This window comes from Schistocerca serialis, chromosome 5 (assembly GCF_023864345.2).
Source record: "Schistocerca serialis cubense isolate TAMUIC-IGC-003099 chromosome 5, iqSchSeri2.2, whole genome shotgun sequence".
NCBI lineage: Eukaryota > Metazoa > Arthropoda > Insecta > Orthoptera > Acrididae > Schistocerca > Schistocerca serialis.
The window spans coordinates 750,550,725-750,576,341 of NC_064642.1; the positions used below are offsets into that span (position 1 = coordinate 750,550,725).

The 25,617-nt window shown below is 41.0% G+C and overlaps 1 protein-coding gene across 1 annotated transcript in view; it reads left to right on the forward strand.

Annotated features, from left to right (window-relative positions):
- Positions 1-12,902, forward strand: part of LOC126481577 (retinol dehydrogenase 11-like) — a 42,653-nt gene extending 29,751 nt beyond the window's left edge. Inside the window, exons 3-4 of the mRNA XM_050105437.1 lie at positions 11,994-12,291; positions 12,389-12,902. Coding sequence (XP_049961394.1) covers positions 11,994-12,291; positions 12,389-12,556 — 466 coding nt within the window. The 3' untranslated portion in view covers positions 12,557-12,902. The remainder of the gene's footprint in view (positions 1-11,993; positions 12,292-12,388) is intronic.
- The last annotated feature ends 12,715 nt before the right edge of the window (positions 12,903-25,617 follow it).

Sequence of the window (25,617 nt, forward strand, 5' to 3'; positions counted from 1 at the left end):
CCCCATCAATGAGTTCGAAAGCATCGTTGATGCGAGCTCGCAGTTCTGGCACGTTTCTTGGTAGAGGAGGTTTAAACACTGAATCTTTCACATAACCCCACAGAAAGAAATCGCATGGGGTTAAGTCGGGAGAGCGTGGAGGCCATGACATGAATTGCTGATCATGATCTCCACCACGACCGATCCATCGGTTTTCCAATCTCCTGTTTAAGAAATGCCAAACATCATGATGGAAGTGCGGTGGAGCACCATCCTGTTGAAAGATGAAGTTGGCGCTGTCAGTCTCCAGTTGTGGCATGAGCCAATTTTCCAGCATGTCCAGATACACATGTCCTGTAACGTTTTTTACGCAGAAGAAAAAGGGGCTGTAAACTTTAAACTGTGAGATTGCACAAAACACGTTAACTTTTGGTGAATTGCAAATTTGCTGCACGAATGCGTGAGGATTCTCTACCGCCCAGATTTGCAGATTGTGTCTGTTCACTTCACCATTAAGAAAAAATGTTGCTTCATCACTGAAAACAAGTTTCGCACTGAACGCATCATCTTCCATGAGCTGTTGCAACCGCGCCGAAAATTCAAAGCGTTTGACTTTGTCATCGGGTGTCAGGGCTTGTAGCAATTGTAAACGGTAAGGCTTCTGCTTTAGCCTTTTCCCTAAGATTTTCCAAACCGTCGGCTGTGGTACGTTTAGCTCCCTGCTTGCTTTATTCGTCGACTTCCGCGGGCTACGCGTGAAACTTGCCCGCACGTGTTCAACCGTTTCTTCGCTCACTGCAGGCCGACGCGTTGATTTCCCCTTACAGAGGCATCCATAAGCTTTAAACTGCGCATACCATCGCCGAATGGAGTTATCAGTTGGTGGATCTTTGTTGAACTTCGTCCTGAAGTGTCGTTGCACTGTTATGACTGACTGATGTGAGTGCATTTGAAGCACGACATACGCTTTCTCGGCTCCTGTCGCCATTTTGTCTCACTGCGCTCTCGAGCGCTCTGGCGGCAGAAACCTGAAGTGCGGCTTCAGCCAAACAAAACTTTGAGTTTTTCTACGTATCTGTAGTGTGTCGTGACCATATGTCAATGAATGGAGCTACAGTGAATTTATGAAATCGTTTCAATCATTTGTAATAGCCCTGTACAGTCTGGAATAATTTGCAAAAATATTCAACCAGTTAAACTTTCAAAGTGGTGTATAGCTTAGCAATTTGTTTTAAATGTAAAGAAGTGTACAATTATGCAGACCACAAAACAGAAAAAGGTGTAGTGTCGTATGATTACAATATCCGTGATCCACAGTTAGTATCAGTCAACTCCTAGAAATGCCAAGGTATAGCAGTTTGTAGGGATATGAAATGGAATGATCAATATAATGGTAAGGAAAAACACACACACACACACACACACACACACACACACACACACACACACACACACACACACATACACACACATCTGCAGTCCAGGCAACTGAAACCACACTGCCTGAGACTGCAGGTGTGTTCGTGCAAGTGCGTGTCTATTGTTGACAAAGGCCATTGGCTGAAAGCTTTAAATGTGAAAATCTTTTTGTTGTGTCTATCTGTGACTCAGCATCTCTGCTATATGGTGAGTAGCAATTTTCCTTCTGATACTAATGTTTAATTCCATCCTGGATTTTCCAAATGGAATGATCAAATAGATGTGACCATAGCTAAGTCAGGTAGCAGTCTCTTGTCCATTGGCAATCAGTCTTTAAAGAGACTGCTTACAAATCACTTGCATCTCCCACCTCAGAATATTGCTCAAGTGTGTGGGTCCCATACCAAATATGACTAAGCGGCAATAGTGAACATATAATGAAAAGATTAACACAAAGGATAACAAGTTTGTTTGACTCCCTGAAGAGCATCACAGAGATACCTGCATTGATGTATGCTTCAACATAGGCACCAATTATCCTGTAAAATTCTACTTGCAACTTTCAAGGGACCATGAGGACAAAATTATATTAATTACTGCACTCAGAGTTATTTAAGTAATCATTCTACCAGCACTCAATATGTGTGTAGAAAAAGAAGAAAACCCAACATGTGATACAGTGCTGAATATACCCTGCTATGCATTTCACAATGGTTTGCATAGTATGTTTGTAGATGTAGGTGTAAATGGACTGCTTGTTAGAGGCAAGTCAGTAGCCTCTTAATGCATCTTTGAGGGCATCTAATAAATGTTAATACATTGGGATGAGACTGGAACTCAAAACAGGGTGCTTCAACATATTGAAATGAAGTTTTTGAAGAATTTGAATTGTGTAGGAAAAAGTATGTGAACTCACAGGGTCGTGTGGTAAAAAGAACACCACCAATAATTTGGTTCCATTTGCTGCTTCAGTGTCTGTAACATGCACTGTGACCACTGATTCCTTTTGTAGGTAATGTTCCAGAATTGCCACTTGAAAGTTTTGAAAAACTGAGAGCATCACGAATACTGCAGATGTTGACTCTTGACTGTCTTTTTATCTGAAGACTCCAAATGTATCCATTCCATGCTTTGGCATGCACTGTAGGAATGAAAGTGTTGATTACTTGTTTCATCTGGAGTGATTATTCACTTTGCTTTCATCATGATGATGGTCTAGTAGGTGCTGACAGATTTTCAGTCAGTTGCTTTCATAGTGTTCACACAATTACTTTGGCATGCATCTTTCAGACTTTATGAAATTTGAGAATGTTGCACATTATTTCACATGCTAAAGCATGATTTTACATATGGTTTTTGACTTCACGATTAGTCACCTGTCAGTTACTCAGAATGAAAGCATGAACTTTCTCATTGTTGGCATCAGTAGTGGGTGGATGGATGTTCTGGTTTCCTGTCCTACACAGTTATGCAACAGTTTTTGAACTGTTAAATCCACTGGTAGCACTTCATCATGGTAAAACATTGTCTTTGTACTGCTCTGAAAATCATCTATGGATTCCTGCCCCTGGTACACCTTCAGTGTCCAGAAAATGGGTTACAAGATGCCGTTCTTCTGCATTGCAATGGAGGGTGGTGTAGAAATGTGTACTTTACATCAATGCAGAGTAGATTGACTTGATAATACTGAAATCTGGCATTTGCAAATAGATTGGTTCTGTGTAGTAACAGAAAATCACACTAAATCATACTTCAAACATACAAATACATATTGAGTTACTCTCGTAGAAAGAGCATCGAGTGTAAATTAGTACAATGCCTGAATTCATAGATTCTAAGTAGGCATTTGACTCGATATCATGAAGGCTGTACTAACAGCCCTTGACAACCAGGCAGTGATTCAACATTTGCCTATATACTGAAGAATATACACATCAGTGATACTATTTGTTAGGTTTCATCAGGATAATATGGAATTCAGAACTGAAGGAGTCTTGCAAGGATAACCTCCTTCATGAACTTTGATTGTTACAGACAACAGTTCAACTGAAATTATAATTTCTTTTTTTAAATCTGCAACAAATAACATTAAGGATTAAATGTATTGGGAAGTGATTGTAAGAATTTCAAGATCGTTAAAGAGGCTGTTGTAAGATAAGCAGTTATCTGCTTTATACGGTACTAGAGAACCCGACAGTGCTTCACAATTGCTAAATATGTATTGGAATTGAATATATGTCCTAATCTGGGGTGTTATTGGGAATTGTGCCAGGATGCAAATTTTGGTTACCAAGTGAGGTGGAGCAGTGGGTAGTGCACTGGACATGCATTCAGGAGGATGACGGTTCAAACCTGCATCTGGCCATCCTGATTTGGGTTTTCAATGATTTCCCTAAATCGCATCAGGTAAATGCTGGGACAGTTCCTTTGACAGGGCATGGCTAATTTCCTTCCCCATCCTTCCCTAATCTGAGCTTGTGCTCCATCTCAAATGAACTAGTTGTCAACAGGACGTTAAACACTAATCTCCTCCTCCACATTTTTTTGGGTTAAGTGGTATACAGTGTATGGGAATGACCTCTCCAGCTGCTACACCTGTGGGAGGATAATAGCTTTAATGACGTTACTTCTCATACTTTTAATCTGCAAATGGATGCCACTACAAGGTTTCAGAGATTGAGATGGCATAGCAGTATTAGAGGAATGCTGACCTTAAGCCTCAAACTCTGTGGTGGAAGCCCAGCTGCAGTCAGTGAATTCAGAAATTCTTGTGGATATTGAACTGCATCTTCGATGGGTGACTGCAGCATCGATTGATTGGTATTCCCTATGTTATCCTATACTTTTCCAAAATAATGTTATTTCAGATGCAGAAACGTTTCAGGGTTTTAAGATTACTCTTTCATAAATCCTGTAGTATGTCTTCTATAAAAGATCATTGACATTAAGATAGATTAGAAATTAGAGGATCAGTTGTTGGCACAATGTTACTATGCTCATGTTGTATTATTCCACTTTCAGCCCTGAGTAATTTTAATGGGAACTGAATATTACCACCTTCTAAGTGTGCTCTCACATTAATTCAGCGATATTAAGAATAGAATAGATTGCTACTCATCAAAAAGAAGAGATATTGAGTCACCGACAGGCACAAAGAAAAGACTGTGACACATGTAGCTATCGGCCGAAGCCTTCCTCAGCAAAGAAAACATACATACAGACACACGTTCATACAGGAAGCCTGCCGCCGCACTCCAGATTGCTGTTCATGTGACAGTCACATTCCGCTCGGAGCTGCCGATGGTGGTGTCTGAGTGTGCATGAGGTGTGTTTGCATGTGTGAATGAGTGTTTTCTTTGCTGAGGAAGGCTTTGGTCGGTAGCTACATGTTAACAGGCTTTTCATTGTGCCTGTCTACAACTCAATGGGTTATCTTTATGGTGAGTAGCAATCTGTCTTACTCCTAATACTGTTGTTATTCCAACCTGGAGTTCTCACGTTAATTCTAAATTCAAATTAATAACAGATGTCCATGTAGACGGTGATGTAAGACAGGCTTTGCTAATGTCAACCCTTGTTCCTTTGTTTTACTGACAACATTTGCCAAAAATCACCAAAAGATAAAAAACTTCTACTTTGAAGGAACTACTTTTTGTCCAAAAGCTTAAATGTCTTTTTTTGTTGTTTGTGACTCAGTGTGTGAAGTAGATTTAGCCTTTTCATGTTGTTGTTATTCCATCCTGGACCTTCCATTATTTCAGTCTGAAAACAGATCAATGCCTATTGATACCTGGGTTCCTGCTCCTGATAAGACCACACAGCCTGTTGTGCTCGTAACATACCATTCATGGTACACCACATTTTAGTTTATTGTACCGGGTGATCAAAAAGTCAGTATAAATTTGAAAACTGAATAAATCACGAAATAATGTAGATGGAGAGGTACAAATTGACACACATGCTTAGAATGACAGGGGGTTTTATTAGAACCAAAAAAATACAAAAGTTCAAAAAATGTCCAACAGATGGCGCTTCATCTGATCAGAACAGCAATAATTAGCATAACAAAGTAAGACAAAGCAATGATGATGATCTTTACAGGAAATGCTCAATATGTCCACCATCAATAGCTGTAGTTGAGGAATAATGTTGTGAACAGCACTTTCAGCATCCCTAGAGGTGTCGGTCGATCACAGTACACTTGCGACTTCAGGTAACCCCAAAGCCAATAATCGCACGGACTGAGGTTTGGGGACCTGAGAGGCCAAGCATGACGAAAATGGCGGCTGAGCACATGATCATCACCAAACAACACGCACAGCAAGAGATCTTTCACGCGTCTATCAATATGAGGTTGAGTGCCATCCTGCATAAACATCGTATGTTCCAGCAGCTGTTTATCAGCCAGGCTGGGGATGATGCGATTCTGTAACATATCGGCATACCTCTCACCCATCACGGTAGCAGTTGCAGAACCAGAATCACGCATTTCCTCGAAGAAAAAAGGCCCGATAACGGTAGATGTGGTAAATCCAACCCATACCGTGACTTGCTCATCATGCAATGGAGTTTCCACGACAGTTCTAGGATTTTCGGTAGCCCAAATTCTGCAGTTGTGGGTGTTGACAGATCCTCGGAGCGTGAAATGAGCTTCGTCGGTTCACAACATGTTACTCAACTAATCATCATCATCTGCCATCTTTTGAAACGCCCACACCGCAAATGCCCTCCGCTTCCGTAAATCACCAGGTAACAGTTCATGATGCCGATGGATTTTGTACGGGTAGCATCGTAGGGTACGCCTAAGTGCCAACCAAACAGTAGTGTATGGAATGCCGGTGCGACATGCGACTGCACGAGCGCTGACTTCCCCTTGCATAGACGAACCCGCTACAGTCTCCATTTCTTCCTGAACTGTCTCAGCAGCATTACGCCTTGTGCTCAGTCGGCCACTACGGGGTCTATCGTCTAAACAACCCGTGGCTTCGAACTTCGAAATCATTCTTGCCACAGCTGCATTTTTCAATGGACCTTTACCCATTTGAATCCCCTTCCTATGCCGATAGGATCATAACGCTGAACTAGCACATTCCCCATTCTGATAATACAGCTTGACTAAAAGTGCCTTTTCAGGTAACGTCAACATGCTGCGACTGCTGGCGCATCTGATTCCCTCTCAATTGTGTCAATTTTTACGCCTCTATCTACATTATTCTGTGGTTTATTAAGTTTTCAAATTTATACTGACTTTTTGATCACCTAGTACTTTGTTTGCATATGAGCGCATCCCTTCAATGAGCTAAGCTCATGGCCCCCGTTAGGTGATGGCGGGATGATTACAGCATTAGTTTGAAATTTTATTTGATTTCAGGGCTTCACTCTGAATTGTGAGCATAAGTGTTAGCATATTTCAGAGTTGCCACTTCTTTCCCACTTTTTATATCAATGGCAAGCATGGCAAATATTGTGAAATAAAGTTCTAAGTATCCTTATTTTACAGTAAATAATTGAGAAATATTTTAGCTCATGACCATTTCATTTTTATGAAATTTAAAGAAGTGCAATGCTCATCCAAAGGTTTTGTTATATTTCTGAGTAGCTAGACCTTTGCCATTTTTAATACCAATGTTTTGCCAACCTCATCTGAGCTGCTGTTTATTTTTGGACTTCGCAGACATATTTTAACTTGGACTATAATTGATATTGCCTTACAGCATAGATACTCCTCAGTGTGAATGAGAATAATTAATGACTCCGGAAAAATGTTTTAAGAATAGTTTACAAGAGATGACCCCGGGATGAAATTTATATTGAACCAAATGCTGACTTGAAATTTAATCTACTTCATGGAATCTTAATATCATTATTTGACAATAGCTTTCTGCATAAGCTAATTGGAGAGGATATTAATCAGCCATGTAAAAAAATAATGTATCACTAGAGGAATTAAACTTTTGAAATGAAAAGGAAAATGTATTTATTGAACAAGTAAAGATTCTGCAGTAGTTGCACACTAGAAAAACTACTCAGCATTATCAAGAAAAGTTATTAAAAAATCAAGGATCGTGCAGATTGTCAGAAATCAGTACCAGTAACTCCAGCAACAGATTTAAGCTTATATGGAATGAAATAAAACAAGAGACAGAAGAACTGGCCACAGTAAAGAATAACATCACTATTGATTTAATGGAAGAGTATAAATGATGAGGTAGCAGATCTATTTAATAATCATTTCTTGAGTGTAGTAGAAAATATAGGGATGAACAGTTCAAGAGAAAAGTCAAAGCTTTGTGTTGAAAAAGCAACTTGCACAAAATTAAATTAAATGAACGTCTCACCATCTTCTCTTTCTGAAATGAAGAAAATTTCATATTATTTTAATAATAAAAGCTCATCTTTTTATTTGATGGTGTTTCCAACTGGGCACTAAAAACTTTTTCCAGAGAGATGAAATATGCCATTGTTAAACCCCTTCATAGGAAATGTGATAGAGATGACAATAACTATGACCTGGCTTCACTACTGATATTTTTCAAAATTTTTGAAATGACGATGTACACTAAAATAGTATCCCACCTGAACAATAACAACAATTATATTGTCAGTAAATAAGTTAGGATTTCAAAAGTGTTTCTCAATTGAGAATGCCATTTACACGTTCAAGCCAAATTTTACAAGCATTAAATAACAAAATACCACCATCTGGTATATTCAGTGACCCACTAAGTCATCTGACTGTCTGCATCAAAATATCCTCCTAGATAAATTTAGGTTTTACAGAATTTATTGTATAGCCAACCAATATCATGTCTAATAAAAAGCATGCAGGAAGTTGTACCTAATAATTCACCTGTAAGAAGGGGAGATTCTTCTAGCTGGAGTGAAATCACACTTGTGATAAGTATAATACTTGATGAGGAAACAATACCCTCGGTGGAAACTTCCAAATTTTTAGGCGTCTGTATTGACAAGAATTTAAAACGGGGGAAAAAAATTTGAATCTCCTAAAATAAGTTAGTTCCCAAATTAAAATGTAACAATACGAGAGAAGGAAAGTTGCTACTCACCATACAGCGGAGATGCTGAGCCGTGATAGGCACAATAAAAAAATTCACACAATCATAGCTTTCAGCCATAGACCTTTGTCAGCAGTACACACACACACACACACACACACACACACACACCTGCAGTCTCAGAGAGCTGAAACTACACTGCAAGTAGCAGTTAGTTCCCAAATTTCCACTTAGAATCATGGCAAATCTTGGTAGAGACAAATCAGTAAGCTGATGTATTCTGTTTGTTGTCATTCAGTAATGTCATATGGAATAATGTTCAGGGGTAACTCATCTTTAAGAAAAAGGTGCTGTAAGAATATATTTTGTACTCACTTGTAGAAGTCTGTTTAAGGATGTAAGTGTTGGCTTCCATGACTTGTCACTGTCAATAAAATTGTTAACAGAATCTTCCATCAGTTCTTGGTATAACAACATTATAATAAATGAAAAGCACCAGTTTGCTTTTGTTCTACAGTATACTGTAGAATAAAAGCAAACTGATGCTTTTCATTTGTCAATAAAATTGTTCTTGGTATGTCACTGCATTATCAGTATGTAAAATTCTTGAATGTTTCTGCCACTGTTGCAGATGCCCGTCCTGAGGGTGTTGTGCTGACTGCTGAATGAGGAAACTTAAGTTCTTGTATACTAGAGGAAAAAGCTGTTTTTTGTAGTCTCCTAGAGTATTGAGGATGAGGCATTTTAGAACATCCTTTATTGGTGTTTGCTTTATTTCATATCATTGGTGGACAGCTACATCCTTTATTGGCATTTGCTGTGTTTCTTGCCATTTGCGGAAATAGACAAATGAGGTACAGCTGGAGGTTGTGGCATAGTGCTGTTTACTTGCAGCCCATTGCTGGCTCAGGCATGCGGCCCTGTGTGCCTATGGCCTCTGTAGTTTTCCATGCACCTGTAGGGGTTGCTTTGCAAATGCTGTCATTGTGTAGTGCTTTTACTGCTGGTAGCCTAGATGAAATGACATGAAATGAAATGTCATGTGGCGAGGGCCTCCTTGGCGGGTAGACTTGATCGCCTGGTGCAAGCCTTTAGAGGTGACGCCACTTCATCGACTTGCTCGTCGATGATGATGGTGACATCACAAACACCCAGTCCCTGAGTGGAGCAAATCTCCAACACAGCCAAGAATCGAACCCGGGCCCCCGACATGAGACACCAGTGCCCTGTCCACTCAGCAACAGTGGCGTACTGTAGCCAAGATGCTGGAATTCCATACTTCTCTTCTCTATTCATGTTGGTGGGTCACTTTTCTATCACCTCTCTCATCTTCTTCCTCAAAGTAAATGGTTCTTACATCAGTATGCAGGCTTCTGAAACTATACTGTTTTGTCATCTCATCCTGCTGTTCCAGCACCACTGACTTGGTGTGTTGTCTCAGACAAATGTATCTCATGCCCAGCTATCTGTGTGCCAGTTCGTAACCCCATCTCACCTATATACAGTAATCCACTCATGCAGCCAATTTTGTAGACTGCTGCAATATTTAGTGCACTGTCTGCATCTTTTATTGAGGCAAAAACATATTTTATTTTGTTACTGCATTGGAAAATTGGTGCAATACCTTCTCGACGGAGAATTTTGACCACTCGTTCAGTGATCCCTTGCATTTATGTTAACAGGGCAATGTTTTGTACTTCCTGCTTTTCTCTGTTATCTTCATTCTTTGCCACCATAATTTTATCTATCATCTTCATCTCATACCCACTGGCTGCAAAGAAAGACTGAAGGTTTTGTAATTCCATCTTCAGATGTCCTTCACTACTGATCCTCTAGGACCTCTCGGTTAAAGTGTGGATGCCTGGTTTCTTCTGTGTAGGATGATGATGGAAGGAGGCGTGCAGGTATCTGTCCGTGCTGGTGGATCTCTCTATTCTCCATGGCCAAGTTTATCATCAGGCTTTCATTAAACTCCCACAGCAACTAAAGGCAGCACCCATATCCTTCTATCTCCATAGTAAATTGGATTTTGCTGCACATAGGCTGGTGTTTGTAGGTAAGATGGGGTAACCAATTATGTGCAACAAACTGATAATATTTGAAGAAGCCCACATAATGGCGAAAAAGCATTGAGGAGGAATATTAGAGGTGTGACAAAACAGCTAAGTTACTCACCAACATGAAGAGCAAAGACAGCAGCATCTTGGGAGCCAGCTGTAACAGCACTACGGGATGACAATGTTCACAAAGCAACCCTCACAGCCATGCAGGAGACCACGGCAGCCATAGGTGTACAGGGTACTGGCACACCTCAGCCAGCACCAGACAGCTAGTAAAAAGCACTACATCACAACTGCCACCCGTATCTCAATCGCCTGTTTCCACCAATGGCAACAAATAAAGCAAACACCAATAAAGGATATCTGTTTACACACCAATGATGTGAAATAAATCAAACAGCAATAAAGGATTTCTAAGATCCCTCATCCTCAATACCCCATCAGATTACAAAAACAACTTCTTCCTCTAGTATACAAGAACTTACGTTTTTCTCGATGTGCAGAACTGAATATTAACAGTGTCACACCTCCAGATATTTGGAACTGAATATCTTCTGTCTTGAGAGAGTGAGGGAGGGGGGGGGGGCGGGAGAAAGAGAGGGAGGGGGGGGGGGGAGAGAGAGAGAGAGAGAGAGAGAGAGAGAGAGAGAGAGAGAGAGAGAGAGAGAGAGAGACATTAACACTACAATTTTATTGACATCTATTTAAGGGGTTAGGCATTGTTTCTATTATATTATGATAAGGATAAATTGCTACTCACCAGTATTTTGACTACTATATTATAATAAGGATGTAGGAAAAGATAGATTGTTACTTACCATAAGGGAGACATGTTAAGTTGCAGACAGGCACAATTAAAAGACACTTACACAAAGCTGTGGGCAACAGCCTTCATTAGCAAAAGATAAATGCACACATTTGTGCGCGCAAGCAAGTACACCTCACCCACTCATGACCACCAGCTCTGGCAGCTTAGACCAGACTGCATATTCTTAAAATATTTTATGAGAGTTGTCTGGAAAGTATCTCCATTTTCATGTCACTTTACCAGTAGCCCACCTACTATTAATCACATCTAATGAATGATTCAAAAAAATTTAAATATCCACTACAAATATTGTGTATCATAATACAATGACTGCAAGTTGAACTGCTGAAACCTTTGATCTCACCTCTTGCTCTGGAATCCTAGATATTTGTAACACTTTTAGGGATCTGATGTTTCAGTGTGTGATTGCTCAGTTTTTGATTGTGTTTGATCTCCAAAGAAATAATATTTTTTATGCAGGAAATATGTACATTCCAAAGGCCAAATGAACTGAAAAAAGTGATTTCTTCATTCTTGTGCTGGTGCATCACATTACCTGACGCAGCAATATAGAATACTTTTTCTTGGCACTAAATGTAACTAGATTTATACAGCCTTTCTGTTGATAAATATCACAATATTTTGGCTGTGTATGTATTGTAATTATTTTAGTAAATGGCTGGTTTCATTAAATTTTATTGTCTTTTGCAGGATCGTTGTTGTTTCCTCTACACTGCATGAAAAAGGAAACATAGAATTTGATAACTTGGATGGTAAAAAATGGTCCCGAGGTAAAAGCCGAATGAATCCTGGCTACAATAATTCAAAGCTTGCAAATGTATTGTTTTGCACAGAATTGGCTGAGAAATTGAAAGGCACTGGTGTAAATGTGTACACCCTCTGTCCAGGGCTTGTGTACACAGGGCTATTCCGAAGTACTCCTATAAAATGGTTCCATTACATATTGTTTGCACCAGTGGCTTTTTTCTTCATGAGGACCCCAACTAAAGTATGTACCATCAAGAAATTACATGTAAAATCCAATGGGATACAAAAAGGTATGAGACAAAATTATTTAATCTTTTTCTGCCTAATTTTATTTGTAGGGTGCACAAACAATTTTACATTGTGCCACATCTGAGGAATTGGAAAATGAATCGGGACATATGTATCGTGACTGCAAGCTATACAGATCCAAGAAGAGTGTAGAGCCATCTGTTTCTAAAAAGCTGTGGGAAGTTAGTGAGCAGCTTGTGGGCTTGAAGACGGATTAGCAGTTTTGAATATTTAGTGTACACAGGCTGTCTGTGTGTCCTATGTAGAACAAGAACTGTTTTGCCACATTTTCCAGAATTGTGGCTATCTTTACAAAGATAAATGCCAACTGCTATCAGAAGCAAATAAAGCAAGTCAAATGTATCCAGCTGAATGGACATATATATTAAATAGGCAAATTGTAAGAGTTCACGTACTTTCAGTAATTGTGATATTCTTAAAATGTAAAATGTGTTTTGTTCATCTCATAATGCCCTGTTTTCATATCATTTGACTTGTTAACAGGCTCAAGAATAAAAATGATTTTGTATGTTACTCAAATAATATTAAAACATAATTAGTGAATTGCCATTAATAATTTTCACAAGTTATGAATGAATATGAAGAAGGTATCTTCAATATTTATTGATAGAAGTGGGATACAACATCTACATGAAAGAATACAAACAGGAAATAGCAGTTGTCACAACACACTTCCTCCCCATTGTGTATAACAGTATTTTGGTACCTTCTACTTATCATATACCCTGTTTCACTGGAGGATTTATCAGAAAAGATTTGACTTTTTGTTTGAATATAAATGCAGATAACTGTGACAGTCACTTACGAAATTTACCTCATTTCAATGAAATGGTTTTGATGAGGTATGTAGACGTTTACACATTCAACAGTACGAAACAGGATAGATCGCTACTCACCATACAGAGGAGGCGCTGAGAGGCAGATGTGCGTGCGCACACACACACACACACACACACACACACACACACAGCTATGGCAATTGTCATCTCAGTGTACTGAGGCTCATCTGTGGAGAATGGCAATCTTAGCTGGAGTGAGCAGAGGCGGCAACGTAAGAGGCATTGGGTACAGGAGGGAAAGGATAGCAGAGCAAGTCGGGGGAAAGATGCTGTAGTGCTGACTGTGGGTATGCAGGGATGTTATGGGGACAGGATGGTTGGAGTATTTGGAGGTGGGGCAGCAACAGGTGGGGGGGGGGGGGGGGTGATGTTGCTGGACTGATTAAACAGCAAAACAGAGAAACGGAATGGACTATGCAGGAATATACAGGAGGGAGAGGGGAGGAGGATAAGCATCTGTGAAGCTGGAGTGGGAACAGGGAAGGGGATAAGGAAGGTGGAGGACAGGGGATTATGCCATGTGCCAGACATTTGCCTAAAGGGATCGGCAACTTCTTGGACACAGAAGCATTACAGGGTTCCATATGTACAAGGCTTTGCCTACCAGAACTGCGTCTATCGCAACAAGGATAACAGGTAGGAGGAGAAGTGCTCCCAGAGGTCCTCTGTACCATGGACCTATTTCCTCCACTGTATCATGTGTGAGGAAATGAATTGGCATGAATTCCTCCATTTCCCAGCTATATAGGGCAGTTCCCTCCCCCCAAAGCTCTGGGCCAATTATGTACCAGTTCTTAGCAGCCCATCAGTCAGAGCCTCATCAGAAGCCACCGCAACTGGACCTACAACTTTCCAGCGATATCTCAAGATCTACCTGTTAGCCAACTATGCCAAACACTCAACCTCTTTCATTAGGGATTATCAGTGGCATAGTCTTCACATTGCACTACATTTATTCCCTGTGTGATTCAGTTAGTGTTCCTGTTAGTGTCTGAGAAGTTGTATTATTTTTTATTGAGAAGAGTTTCTCCTTTGTTATTAAATCATTCTACTGTTGTCATAATAAAACCTAGTTCTTGTTTATCTGTCTTATTAGTGGTTATCAAGCACACCTATTTCAAAGATATAGCTGACTAACATTGGTTGAGGCCAGGCGGCTTTTGGGAACAAAGGATATATTGGAGGGAGAGTTTCCACTTGCACAGTTCAGAAAAGCATACCATGTTGGGCAGCTCGCTCAAAAATTGGGTGGCCCAGTTGTCTGCTAGTGGTGGCCATTCATCTGCACAGACAGCTTGTTGGTGATTGTGCCCACGTAGAATGCCACGCAGTGGCCAAAGCTAATTTGGTAGATCACATGGCTGCTTTCACAGGTAGTGCTGCCTTTGATGGGGTAGGGGATGCCTGTGACAGGACTGGAGTAGGTGCTAATTGGAAGATGTATGGAACAGTCTCACATCCCAGTACTTTAGAGGGGTATGAGCTGTGGAGCAAGGGTTTGGGAGCAAAAGTGATTAGAGATGGACAAGGATTTTGCAAAGGTTGGTTGGATGACAAAGTACTATTGCCAGTGGAGTGGGATGGGAGGGGAAAATAGTTTGAAGGATGACCACTAACAAACTGTCTGTATGAATGACCACTGCCAAATATTGGCAAAAACATCACTCAACCACCCAGCTATCAAGCATGCCATTCATCAAGGTGTTTTTAACTTCAGAGAACATTGCACAGCTCATGCCATCTGGATTTTCATCTCCAAAACCATCCTTTTTGGGATGGCTGCAGCAGTAGGCCATTGGAGTAAGTCAAACGCGAACAGTACTATGCGGATGCGCGCACACACGTGGATAGCTGTACTTGTGCACCTGAATGAAACAGGAATCACGAAGTTCGTACTCAATAATTTACTTCGTTTTACTGTAATGCCATGGAATTTGGTCCCACTAGACACAGACAGCAGGACATATCGGAAAACTTGATTGTCCCTTTTTGAATTTATTCTGTGTGTCTTTCCTTTCAATTTTTTTTGTTTTATATCACATGCAAGAAACATTATTATGGAAGGATATTTGTCTATAAAGTGAGTTGCTACCATGATAGAATTCAAGATTTGCAAGTTATTATTTTTTCTTAAAATTTCCAATGTTAATTAATGATATCTGTGTCATTGCTTGGTTCCATTCGGCAATTCGACTTAAGTTGTTAAAAGCACTGCATTCCTGACAGACATAATAAACCTTACAAACATGTTCAGAAACATGCGTGTGCTTATCATTAATAAACTAATGGTTAAATAAAGCAATACCGGAGAATAAATAGTTATGGCAACATATTGATTACCCTTTGCCAAAATTATCACTGATTCCATTGAGGAATCACTTCAAACTGCAGTAGTTCAGTGTCAAAAAATATTACAAAGTTGTATCACTTATTAAAATCTTACCCTAAAAAAATGTAACAAATACTCGTGATATATGCTGAAATAAGTTTCCTTACATTCTTACTTTACATAAGAAGGCAGTTCACGTTTCTGCATGAGAATGTTAAGTAAGAATAACTGAACTGTGAACTCGCCATGTACTGCATTAATCTGGTAAAGGAGACACACCTTATAGCTGGAACAGGTGCTAGAAATTGCACGATTAGCTGAAATCTCGTCCTCAAAGCTGTTGCTGGCATGTGTATCATCATCTGCTTCACCAAGATCAAAAATAATGTTTTCCATATCCACAATTCCTTCTCTCTCCCAAGCACCTTCAATGATTTTTTTCGTATGTAGAACTGCAGATTGCCACATATCTGGTGTAACTTCATTCTAAACTTGATGAAGCAATTTTAACAGTTTTCTTTGTGAGAAAAGTGGATGCATGTTATTTCTTGCTACATTTCCTTTCACTTGCAGTGGTATGGTGGCAAATGAATAACTTTGTGACCAGCAGCTCTAAGACTTTGTCAACTGGGTATGCAAGCGTTTGTGGCTTGTTAAGCTTAACAAGCTGAAGGCCTTTTACATTTCAGCTGTGCAAGGGACATTATGTCGCTGCAACCAACTTAACAAATTGTCTTTTCTATTTGACATAGTCAGTGTTTAATCCACCTGAGTAGAATGATAAGGTGCATTATCTATCATTATAACAGACTCGGGAGGAATATTTGGAAGGAGTTTATCCTGAAACCATGAGATATAACTTGCTGCATTTATTTCTTCATGGAAATCTCCCAACTTCTTCGAAGCAGAAGCCCACAAAGCACCATTTATGAATCTTGCACTTGTTCCAGTGTGGCAAACACTTAATCTGCCGCCTTTCCCGGTTGGCTGTCATAGAACTGAAGAACTCGTGTTGTCAGTCCAAATGTGTGAAACACTGCGGTTTGTATTTATCCAAGTCTCACCTGTAAATATGACTGTCAAAGTCAATAGTGCACATTTTTCTGAGGAAACTGCAGGGTAGAATTACTGTCCTCTCCATTACAAATTTACAAAGGTTGTATGTTTTATACCTGAAGCCTAAAGAATTCATAACCGAAGAAAGTGACATCTTACCACCGGAAAACAACCCTGCCTGCAATCTGGTTTCGCAGCACAGAGCGGATCAGGCTGTGGAAAGGGGCTCAAATCAGTTGCTGCTAGTTGCACAAACATACAAACTTCATTTGCTAAAAACTCTTAATCACACATGCCCTTAAGGGAATTCAGAAACAATACAGCTGAAGGCCAGAACACAAGTTACTACAATTGTGTTAAGGAATACACACAGCTGAAGGCCTTAGTTACAAAATAGAACTAAGGGCTTAAGGCCTGGATAACAAGAACTCCAGTAAGGAAAGTTTAAAAGGTTTTTTTTTTTTTTTTTACTTCAGGCGGCTGAAGGCCATATCTTAAAATATTTCACATAAGGTTTGGCTGAAGACCACATACTAAACATTAAAACAAACGGCTGAAGGCCTCACACAGTACTTGAGAGAAAAGAAAATCACAATCCTAAACAGAACAGAACAGTGGTGCTCAGAAGTGTTCCAAGTGTCGTCCTGGGGAGGAAACTTTAACAACAGGTTAGGTGACACAGGCAGCCAAGCATTACACTAAATAATCGGGTGGCAGCATGACCTAGGGCCGGCTGAAGAACCAACCAACAACCTAATCAATTCCCTTCGACCCAACTAATGGCACGACAACCAAAAATATCAGCGAGGACGAAGATCGCAGCAACACTACATCTTGAAAATTGGTATCTGAACACAGTCAAGGCACAATAACCACTCAAAGAAAAAGGGAGAACAACATCAAGCTGTTGAGCTACACGCCATGCCGGCAGCATCAACAAGGAAAACACACTGCCGGAAAACTACACTAATGACCAGGGCAGGTAACTAGGACGTTAACGGCACAAGGCAGAAGATACCGCTGGTGCACTTCATTAGTAAGTTACAATCATTTCTATAGTTAAACACCATACAAGAAGACGGCTGCAAAATGTGCCAACTCCAACACACCATATGTTGCTGCTTGTGGGAACAGCCCAGGAAGCAACAACCGGCAATGAACGAAGAGATGTCACAGCAGTTGATTTCTCAACTCCAGTATCCAGGTTCGGTGGGTGATGAACTTTGCAGCTAGTGTCTCACAACTCACCTGAGCGTGCACGATGCCTGTGGCCCTGACCTGACCATACGCCGCGGAGACTTCCTCGCTGCTCTGTCGCAACCGGCCGACTCGCTACTCCAGTATGCAAACAGCATTCATCTGCTCAGCAGAAATCACAGAAGCTACACACAGTTCCAATTAAACACCTGCACCAGAAACTCCGACAATCCTGAAACCAATCAGCGTGGAACAACAAGGAGAAATGACAAGTCACACACACAGAGTGTTTCCATAAGTGGTCGGTGACTAAGTACACATCGTCCAATGAGACGATTGACTGAACGACCAACCAAGGTCATCCCCACTCAAGTTATGAGTGTCGGCAACTGTCGGGCTAGTCTTGGCTGTCCAGAGCTCACTGCAGCTCCAACCCAACTCAACTCAATGTCCGTTCGGAACTCAGAGACATGGCGACCCGGTCACACTGGCTCGGACCCACCCATGCACTCTTGCCCATCAGCGGCAACATCTCTGCACGAGGAAGGAACCAACCCACATCCGGCAAGATGACCAACTGACAAGGCCCAGAAACGGTCAAAGACCAAATACACGTCGCCCAATGAGACGACCAACTGACAGTTGTTCCTGCTCCAATCTCCTTCTGTTGGACAGTTCATGCATGTGGCCAGCGGTCAGCAAGTACTGGCTGTCCGTGCCTCACTGGTGCTCCATCTCCCACTGAACTCCCGACAGACGACAACCTGGAAATACTAGCGGTCGCTCCAGAGATGGTACGACAGTGCACTTATCAATAAGCGCTGCTGCTGCCACTCACAGGCAAGCAAACCATCAACCTAGTGACGCCAGTAAATCAAATTGAAAGAAAAACGAGATGACAGAACCACCAAAACAAGATGACGAGAAATAAACGGCATGACCGTGAGCCGCGCTCTGCTCACTGCCTCACGAAGAGTAACAATAAGCTTTTTCCTAGTTTGTAATGCACCTTTACAGTAATAATTGTAAATATGGTCCCGAATAGCGCACTGATTAAAATTGTCAATACCTGTCACTCACTTCGTACCTTTCCGCCTTTACCTGGCGTGCTAGCTTAGTCTTTCTTGCCACTACCAAGGCCTATATGTTTTTCCTTAGTCACACATTTCACAGTAGCAGTTCCAATACCAAGCACATCGGCTGTTAATTACACTTACACTACATTTGACATAGGAGAATAGGTCCTTCATTACGCCTCTCGCTTTCAAAGTAATCCTGCACACGAACAACAAATTCCCTCACTTAAGAATGCAGGACCTACCGTCCACAATTAGCCATTGCAGCTGTTAGTGATACTGTCTGGCAGCAAACTAATTATTTATCAACACAGTTGCTTTCCGTTTCGGTGACTGGGACAGTCTCTTGGCCCAGTAGGCAGAGCCATGGATAATCGTGTTTTGGTCTGACAGTAATGCCTCTTTGGTACTCCCACTACCCTTGCGCGAGATATTATAACGAGTGTACAGACCTTCGATTAGACAGTCTGCATCAGTCTGTACCAGTCTGCATTAGTCTGTACCAGCCTGTAAGAGTTCTACATTTGTCTGTACCAGTCTATAGTCAAGTTTCACTCTGCGCCTAATAAGATTACCATATTCCTGTACATAGCCATGGAGATAAATGTATAGACACTTTTGTCAAGTACCAGAGATATATGTGAGAATAAGATTAACGTACCAATACCAAAGGAACTTTAGATTGTCAATTGTAAATAGCATCCAGAACCAAGTTAAGTAATTTTTGTGTGTGTTATTATTTTAATGTGTGTGAAAATTAATCTAGTTCTGTTTAAAGTTGGTCACCGTCAATCTGCTACTCTAAGCGTGCAAGTGGCATTTCTATCGTCTGACCTAACGGCAGAAGATAAACACGCCACGATAAGACCACGAGACATATTGCTGACACTCGCCTACTTTGTTAGAGCGACAAGTCAAATAATCTGATGGTGTGTGTACCAAAGGTCTTATAGTACGCACACCACACTGCCTAATGGGATTTTCTGATTTTCAGTGTGACTTTGGACCACTTACGTATCTGCAGTTAAGTGAATGTTCTCATTATTTGTTTTAAGTGCTTTTGGTTTAATTTTACACCTAAAGGAAAGTATCTGGGCATGGATAGTTTCATGTCAGCATCAGCTGTGATTTCATGAACCTAGCGCATGCCAAGCCTTCAATTTTTCCAATTTCCTTCCATTTTTTTCGGTATATCTTTCACCAGTGATCACAAGTTACTAAGATGCACCTGAAAAAATTTAGAGTACAGTGTTCGGAGCCATCTGAAATTTTTGTTTTCAATCCTCTAGGACCAGTTTGTTGTTCTGTTAGAAATCCAGAGTATTCGTAGTATCCTTATTCTGTTCTGTCTCATTATAGTCAAACATTCAATTCCATATTAGCTGTTATGTCTTATGGAAATCTAACCTTAGTCTTTGAGCACTTATTGCAGCCTTGAAGAGTCTTACCCAGCTCCTTCAAAGCCGTTTTCCTAAACTGGTGTGCTAGTGGCTTTCTTGAGAGCATGAATCTTCATTGTCTGTCATTGGTGTTGAGTAATTATAGCAGTTTACAGTCCCAAGTACGAAACCATTAATATGGAAATGGGCATTCTTTCCTGTAACTGTAATTATCCATTTTTCCATTGAAAATCTAAAATTTGTTTGCCATCACGTTCATCATATTTCACTCAAGATCAGCACTCCAGAGCATGTTTTTAAATTAACTTTTTACAATCTGTCAGCACCACAATTATATGGATGTTATACTAATGAGTCTAATCAGAATGGACAACATTGGCTGCTCAGTGATTTCCTCAAGTTACAGTCCTACATCTGCATTTATATAAATACTTCGCAAGCCACTGGATGACTCACAAATAGAGCAAGGGAAAAACAACAGTTTAAATGCCTCTCTATGAGCCCTAATTTCTTGTATCTTACCTTAATGGTTCTTATGCAGAATGTATGTTGGCAGCAGTAAAATTGTTCTTCAATCAGCTTCAAATGGCAGTTCTCTAAATTTTCTCAGTAATGTTCCTGGAAGAAGGAAAAAAAAGTCTCTTTCCCTCATGAATGCCCATTTGAGTTCCTGAAGCATCTCAATAATACTATCATGTTATTCGTATGTACTGGTTACAAATCTGGAAGCCCACCTCTGAATTTATTTGATGTCTTCTTTTAATCTGTCATGGTGCAGATCTCAAACACTCAAGTGGTACGCAAGAATAGGTTGCCCTACACTACTAAGTCTGTACCTGAACGTTACAGATTTGTTTTTCGTACTCATCCACAGTAACTTTGTTCTACATTTAGAATGAGCTGCCTTTCATCAGACCAAATAGAAATTTTGTCTAAGTCATCTTGTATTCTCCTACAGTCACTCAACTTCAACACCTTCCCATACACCACAGCATCGTCAGCAAACAACCACAAACTGCTGCCCACCCTGTATGTCTCTGATGAACACTCGTCATGGAGGACAACATACTGGGTTCTATTATTTGAGAAGTCTTCAAGCCACTCACATATATGGCAATAGTGTCCATATGCTTGTACCTGTGTTAACAGTTTGCAATGGGGACCATGTCAGATTCCCCCCCCCCCCCCTTCCCCCCGCGGAAATCTATAAATATGGAATCTGTTCGTTGTACTTCATCTACAGTTCGCAGTATATCACTTGACAAAAGGGCTAGCTGAGTTCCGCACAAGCGGTGCTTTTTAAAACTGTGCTGATTTGTGGACATAAGGTTCTCTGTCCAAGAAAACTTATTATATTCAAACTGAGAATATATTAATGAATTCTGCCAGAAACTGATGTTAAGGATAATGGTCCATAATTTTGTGGGCCCATTCTTTTACCCTTCTTACATTCTGGAGTCACCTGTGCTTTTTTCAGTCACTTGGGTCTTGGTGCTGAGTAAGAGATTCACAAAAAATACAAGCTAAATAAGAGGCCATTGCCATGGAGTACTCTTTGTAAAACTGAATTGGGATTCCATCTAGACCTGGCGACTAATTTGTTTTCTACTCTTTCAGTTGTTTCTCTAAGCCATGGATACTTATTAGTATTCGATGGGAATCTGTTTGATGGTCAAATGATAGTATTTTTGTACACTTCTCCTGCATGAACAGTTTCTTAACAAGAAATTTAAAACTTTGGCTTTAATTTTGCTGTCTTCAGCTGCCACACCATACTGGTCAGCGAGTGTCTGGATGGAAGGCTTTAACCTGCTTAGCGATTTTACATACGACCAGAATTTTCTCAGGTTCTCAGCCAGATTATTTGCTAAGTCCTGGATTATAGTGGAGTGGCACAACAGAGCAGAGCAGAGCTGTGCCTCAAGCAGCTGCCACAGCATAGCTTCGCACCCAGGTGTAGTGAAGCCAGGGAGCGGCACAGTACCCCGGTAGCCAGTAAGCTAGCTTCACTGCATTGAAGACAAATGTACAAGCTGGCTGATCCGTAACCAGTTCTGGTGCTTCCATTCAATCCCTTTGCTGCCTCTGGATCACAGGGTCCTGGGTTCAATTCCCGGCCAGGTTGGGGATTTTCCCTGCCCCGGGACTGGGTGTTTGTGTTGTCATCGTCATCATCATCATCATCATCATCATCATAATGGCTAGATTGGACTGTGTAATAACTAGGACTTTGTATGGGCACTGATGACCATGCAGTTGAGCACCCCACAAACCAAACATTGCCATTCTGTCCCTTGTTTACGAGTGTAGTGTGGCAATTGAAGACAGCAAAATAAAAGCTGAAGTTTTAAATTTCATATTCAAGAAATCTTTCACACAGGAAAATCGTACAGACATACATCATTTTACTATCAGGCAGCCTCCTGTATGGACGACACGACCTCCTCAATGACCACAACCCAAACCTACACATCCAACTTTGGTCTCTTCCCACGTTTCACACAACCCTGCTCTGTGATATTTCGCAGAACATGAAACAACTTCTAGTGCCTCTTATGATGCACCATGAACTGGTTACACAACCTAAGTCACCCCAGTGTCAAGGCTTCGGTCCATCTAGTGATGGACAGATTGCTATGGGCGAATATCAGATGAACTGCCACTGCTGAACACAAAGATGCTCATATGTCAACTTAGTAAAAGAGGCCATCATGCCTAGTCTTCACTCTGACATTTTACCATCCCGAAGACTCGGTTACAGCATGTCCACCTTGACATTGCTGAAACCCTGACAAAGCCAAAAGGATTTCGACACTTCCCACCTGTGACTGACAGGACATCATGATGGGTAGAAGCAGTACCTATGTGTGACATTATGGCCAAAGCAACCTCATATGCATTTGCTGAGATGTGGATTGTTCACTTCAGCACTCCCAAACTTGTTACCACCTGTCATGGTCGTCAATTTGAATTGGTTCTCTTCAACTCCCTATGTCACCTGTGTGGGATCAGCCGCATGTACAGTACCACGTATTGCCTGCAGCATAATAACCCTCACTGAGAGAAGGCACAGGACCATGCCACAGACATTCCTGGACTGAGGCACTTGTGTGGGTCCTACTTGGCATCTGGTCAGTGTACAAGGACCACCTATAGGCATCTCTGGCATGAATGGTGTGTGGTGATCCACTTGGCCTGCATGTGGACTTCGCTCAGCCTGTGGTCAAAACAAAACAGGTGAATTTACTTACACTACTGCAATGTGTTCAGGAAAATATTCAGAACATGCAAGTCCAACTCCCCTCAACTCATTTGACCCCAAAAGTGTTTCCACACAAGAGCCTTGGCTCTTGGGACTTTTTCATGATATGAGAAGATGCTATATGACAAGCTCTGCGGATCCCTTATACAGGCCTGTACAGGGTGCTCAAACACAGACGACAGACATCTGACATTCTAATCCGTATCAAACCTATAACAGTCTCACTCTCTTGACTTAAACCTGCTTGGGTATTCTAGGATGACTCCACTCCAACACACCCAGGCGTTAACATGCCAGACATCAAGGATAGTGACCAGCACAGAATGCCTAAGTCACACCCACACTCTGATTCAGAACGAGATGGGTAGGACTTTGATGAGATTTCGCCACCACACACTCCATCCATCGCAACATCTGAGTCACGATGGGATCATGTCAGGCACCCTCTACAACATGTGGGACAGTATCAGCACATCACACAGCACCATGAGAAGTAGTCTGGTCATGCCCTACGTAATGCAGTCAAGGCACAACCGACTGCCTTGACCTTGAATGGCTGTGTGCATCTGCACGTGCTGACTCCCAAATAAAGTGTTTTACAGTAACCACGCCATGTATCATTACGAGCTGTTCATTTTCATTGCTTCCTGCATAGTTTTGGAATGCCAGGTGGTTTGTAGAATTATGTAATTTCTTCACCATACCTATTTTACCTATCTAAAATTACAGAACCCATATGCATTCACAATAAATCTGTACTGATATTCATCAACGTATCACTTACTGTCAATATATTCATCATATTTCCCACATTATACATCATCCTATGAACTGATTATGTCTTATCATTAAGTCATAAAATCTGCTACATAAAAGGACAAAAATTCAACCAGAAGTACATACCCATAAGCTGTCTGTAAAACAAGTAGTGATGAATAGAGTACAGTATCTGCATGGCGAAACTGACTGAGCAGTGCTCAATGCGTATTGCTCGCTTTGCTGGTGAACACAGAAGTACATAGCTAGTTGTTTCATCACTAAATTATTGACAAGGGAAACTCTTCATTGAATCCTCTTCAGATTTAGTGGTAAGATGGCCGAGTGGATAGTCCATCAAAAACTGAACACAGATCAAGCATAAAAAACAGGAAGAAGGTATACTGAACTGTGAAAAAAGACACAAAATGGAAACAGTGAATGGTCCAAGCTCAAGATGTACAACACTGAGGGAACTGCAAGAACCATGGCATCGTGGTTGTGTTGTCACGGTGTTGGACTGAAAAGCGAAAGATCCATGTTCAATTCCCCCCTCATCTCCCATTTTTTAATCACATAATTATGAACTTTCTGTCCGACCACTGACGTGTCTATTCTCCTTCTATAGTCTTGGCAATTGTCATACTGTACACTGGTTATAGAATGAGTCATGTGGTAAGAATGTATTACTGTCACAAGTAAATATGGTGAACAGTATGAACTATGCTACAACAGAGGAATTCAAGAGTCATAACATATGGTACTTGTGTAGAACAAATAGTAGATACATATGGTTGGACATCCCTTCCTTATACCCTGCTGTTACAAACAGACATTACACCACAACACAGACGCAGATTTGAGGGTAGCGAACAGACACGTCACTGACTGGATGCACAGTTCATAATTTTGTGAAGAAAAGGTGGGCACAAGGGACATTTGAAAACATATCTCCGCCTTTGCAGTCCAACACCTCTTCCTGTTTTCGTGCTTGATCTGTATTCAGTTGTTGATGAGCTATCCACTGGGCCACCTTACCACTGAATCTGAGAGGATGGGATGGGGGGTTTCCCCAGTAAGTGCTTCCACATGCCATCGTGCGTCACTCACTCACTGAATGCGAGGCAGCAGGAGAGTAGCCCAGCTACGCGGCCAGGAAATATGGACTCTGTACAGCTTTATCACAACACAGTGGCTCTAATGGGACCTGCAGGCATTGAAATGTATTTAGAACTAGAATTTCCTTTTATCTGTTTATCTTTTCAATCTTTTCCACGAAGACATTGAGTGCTGTGTACCTGAGATTCATCAATTATGACAACGGCGCCTGAGTAAACAAAACA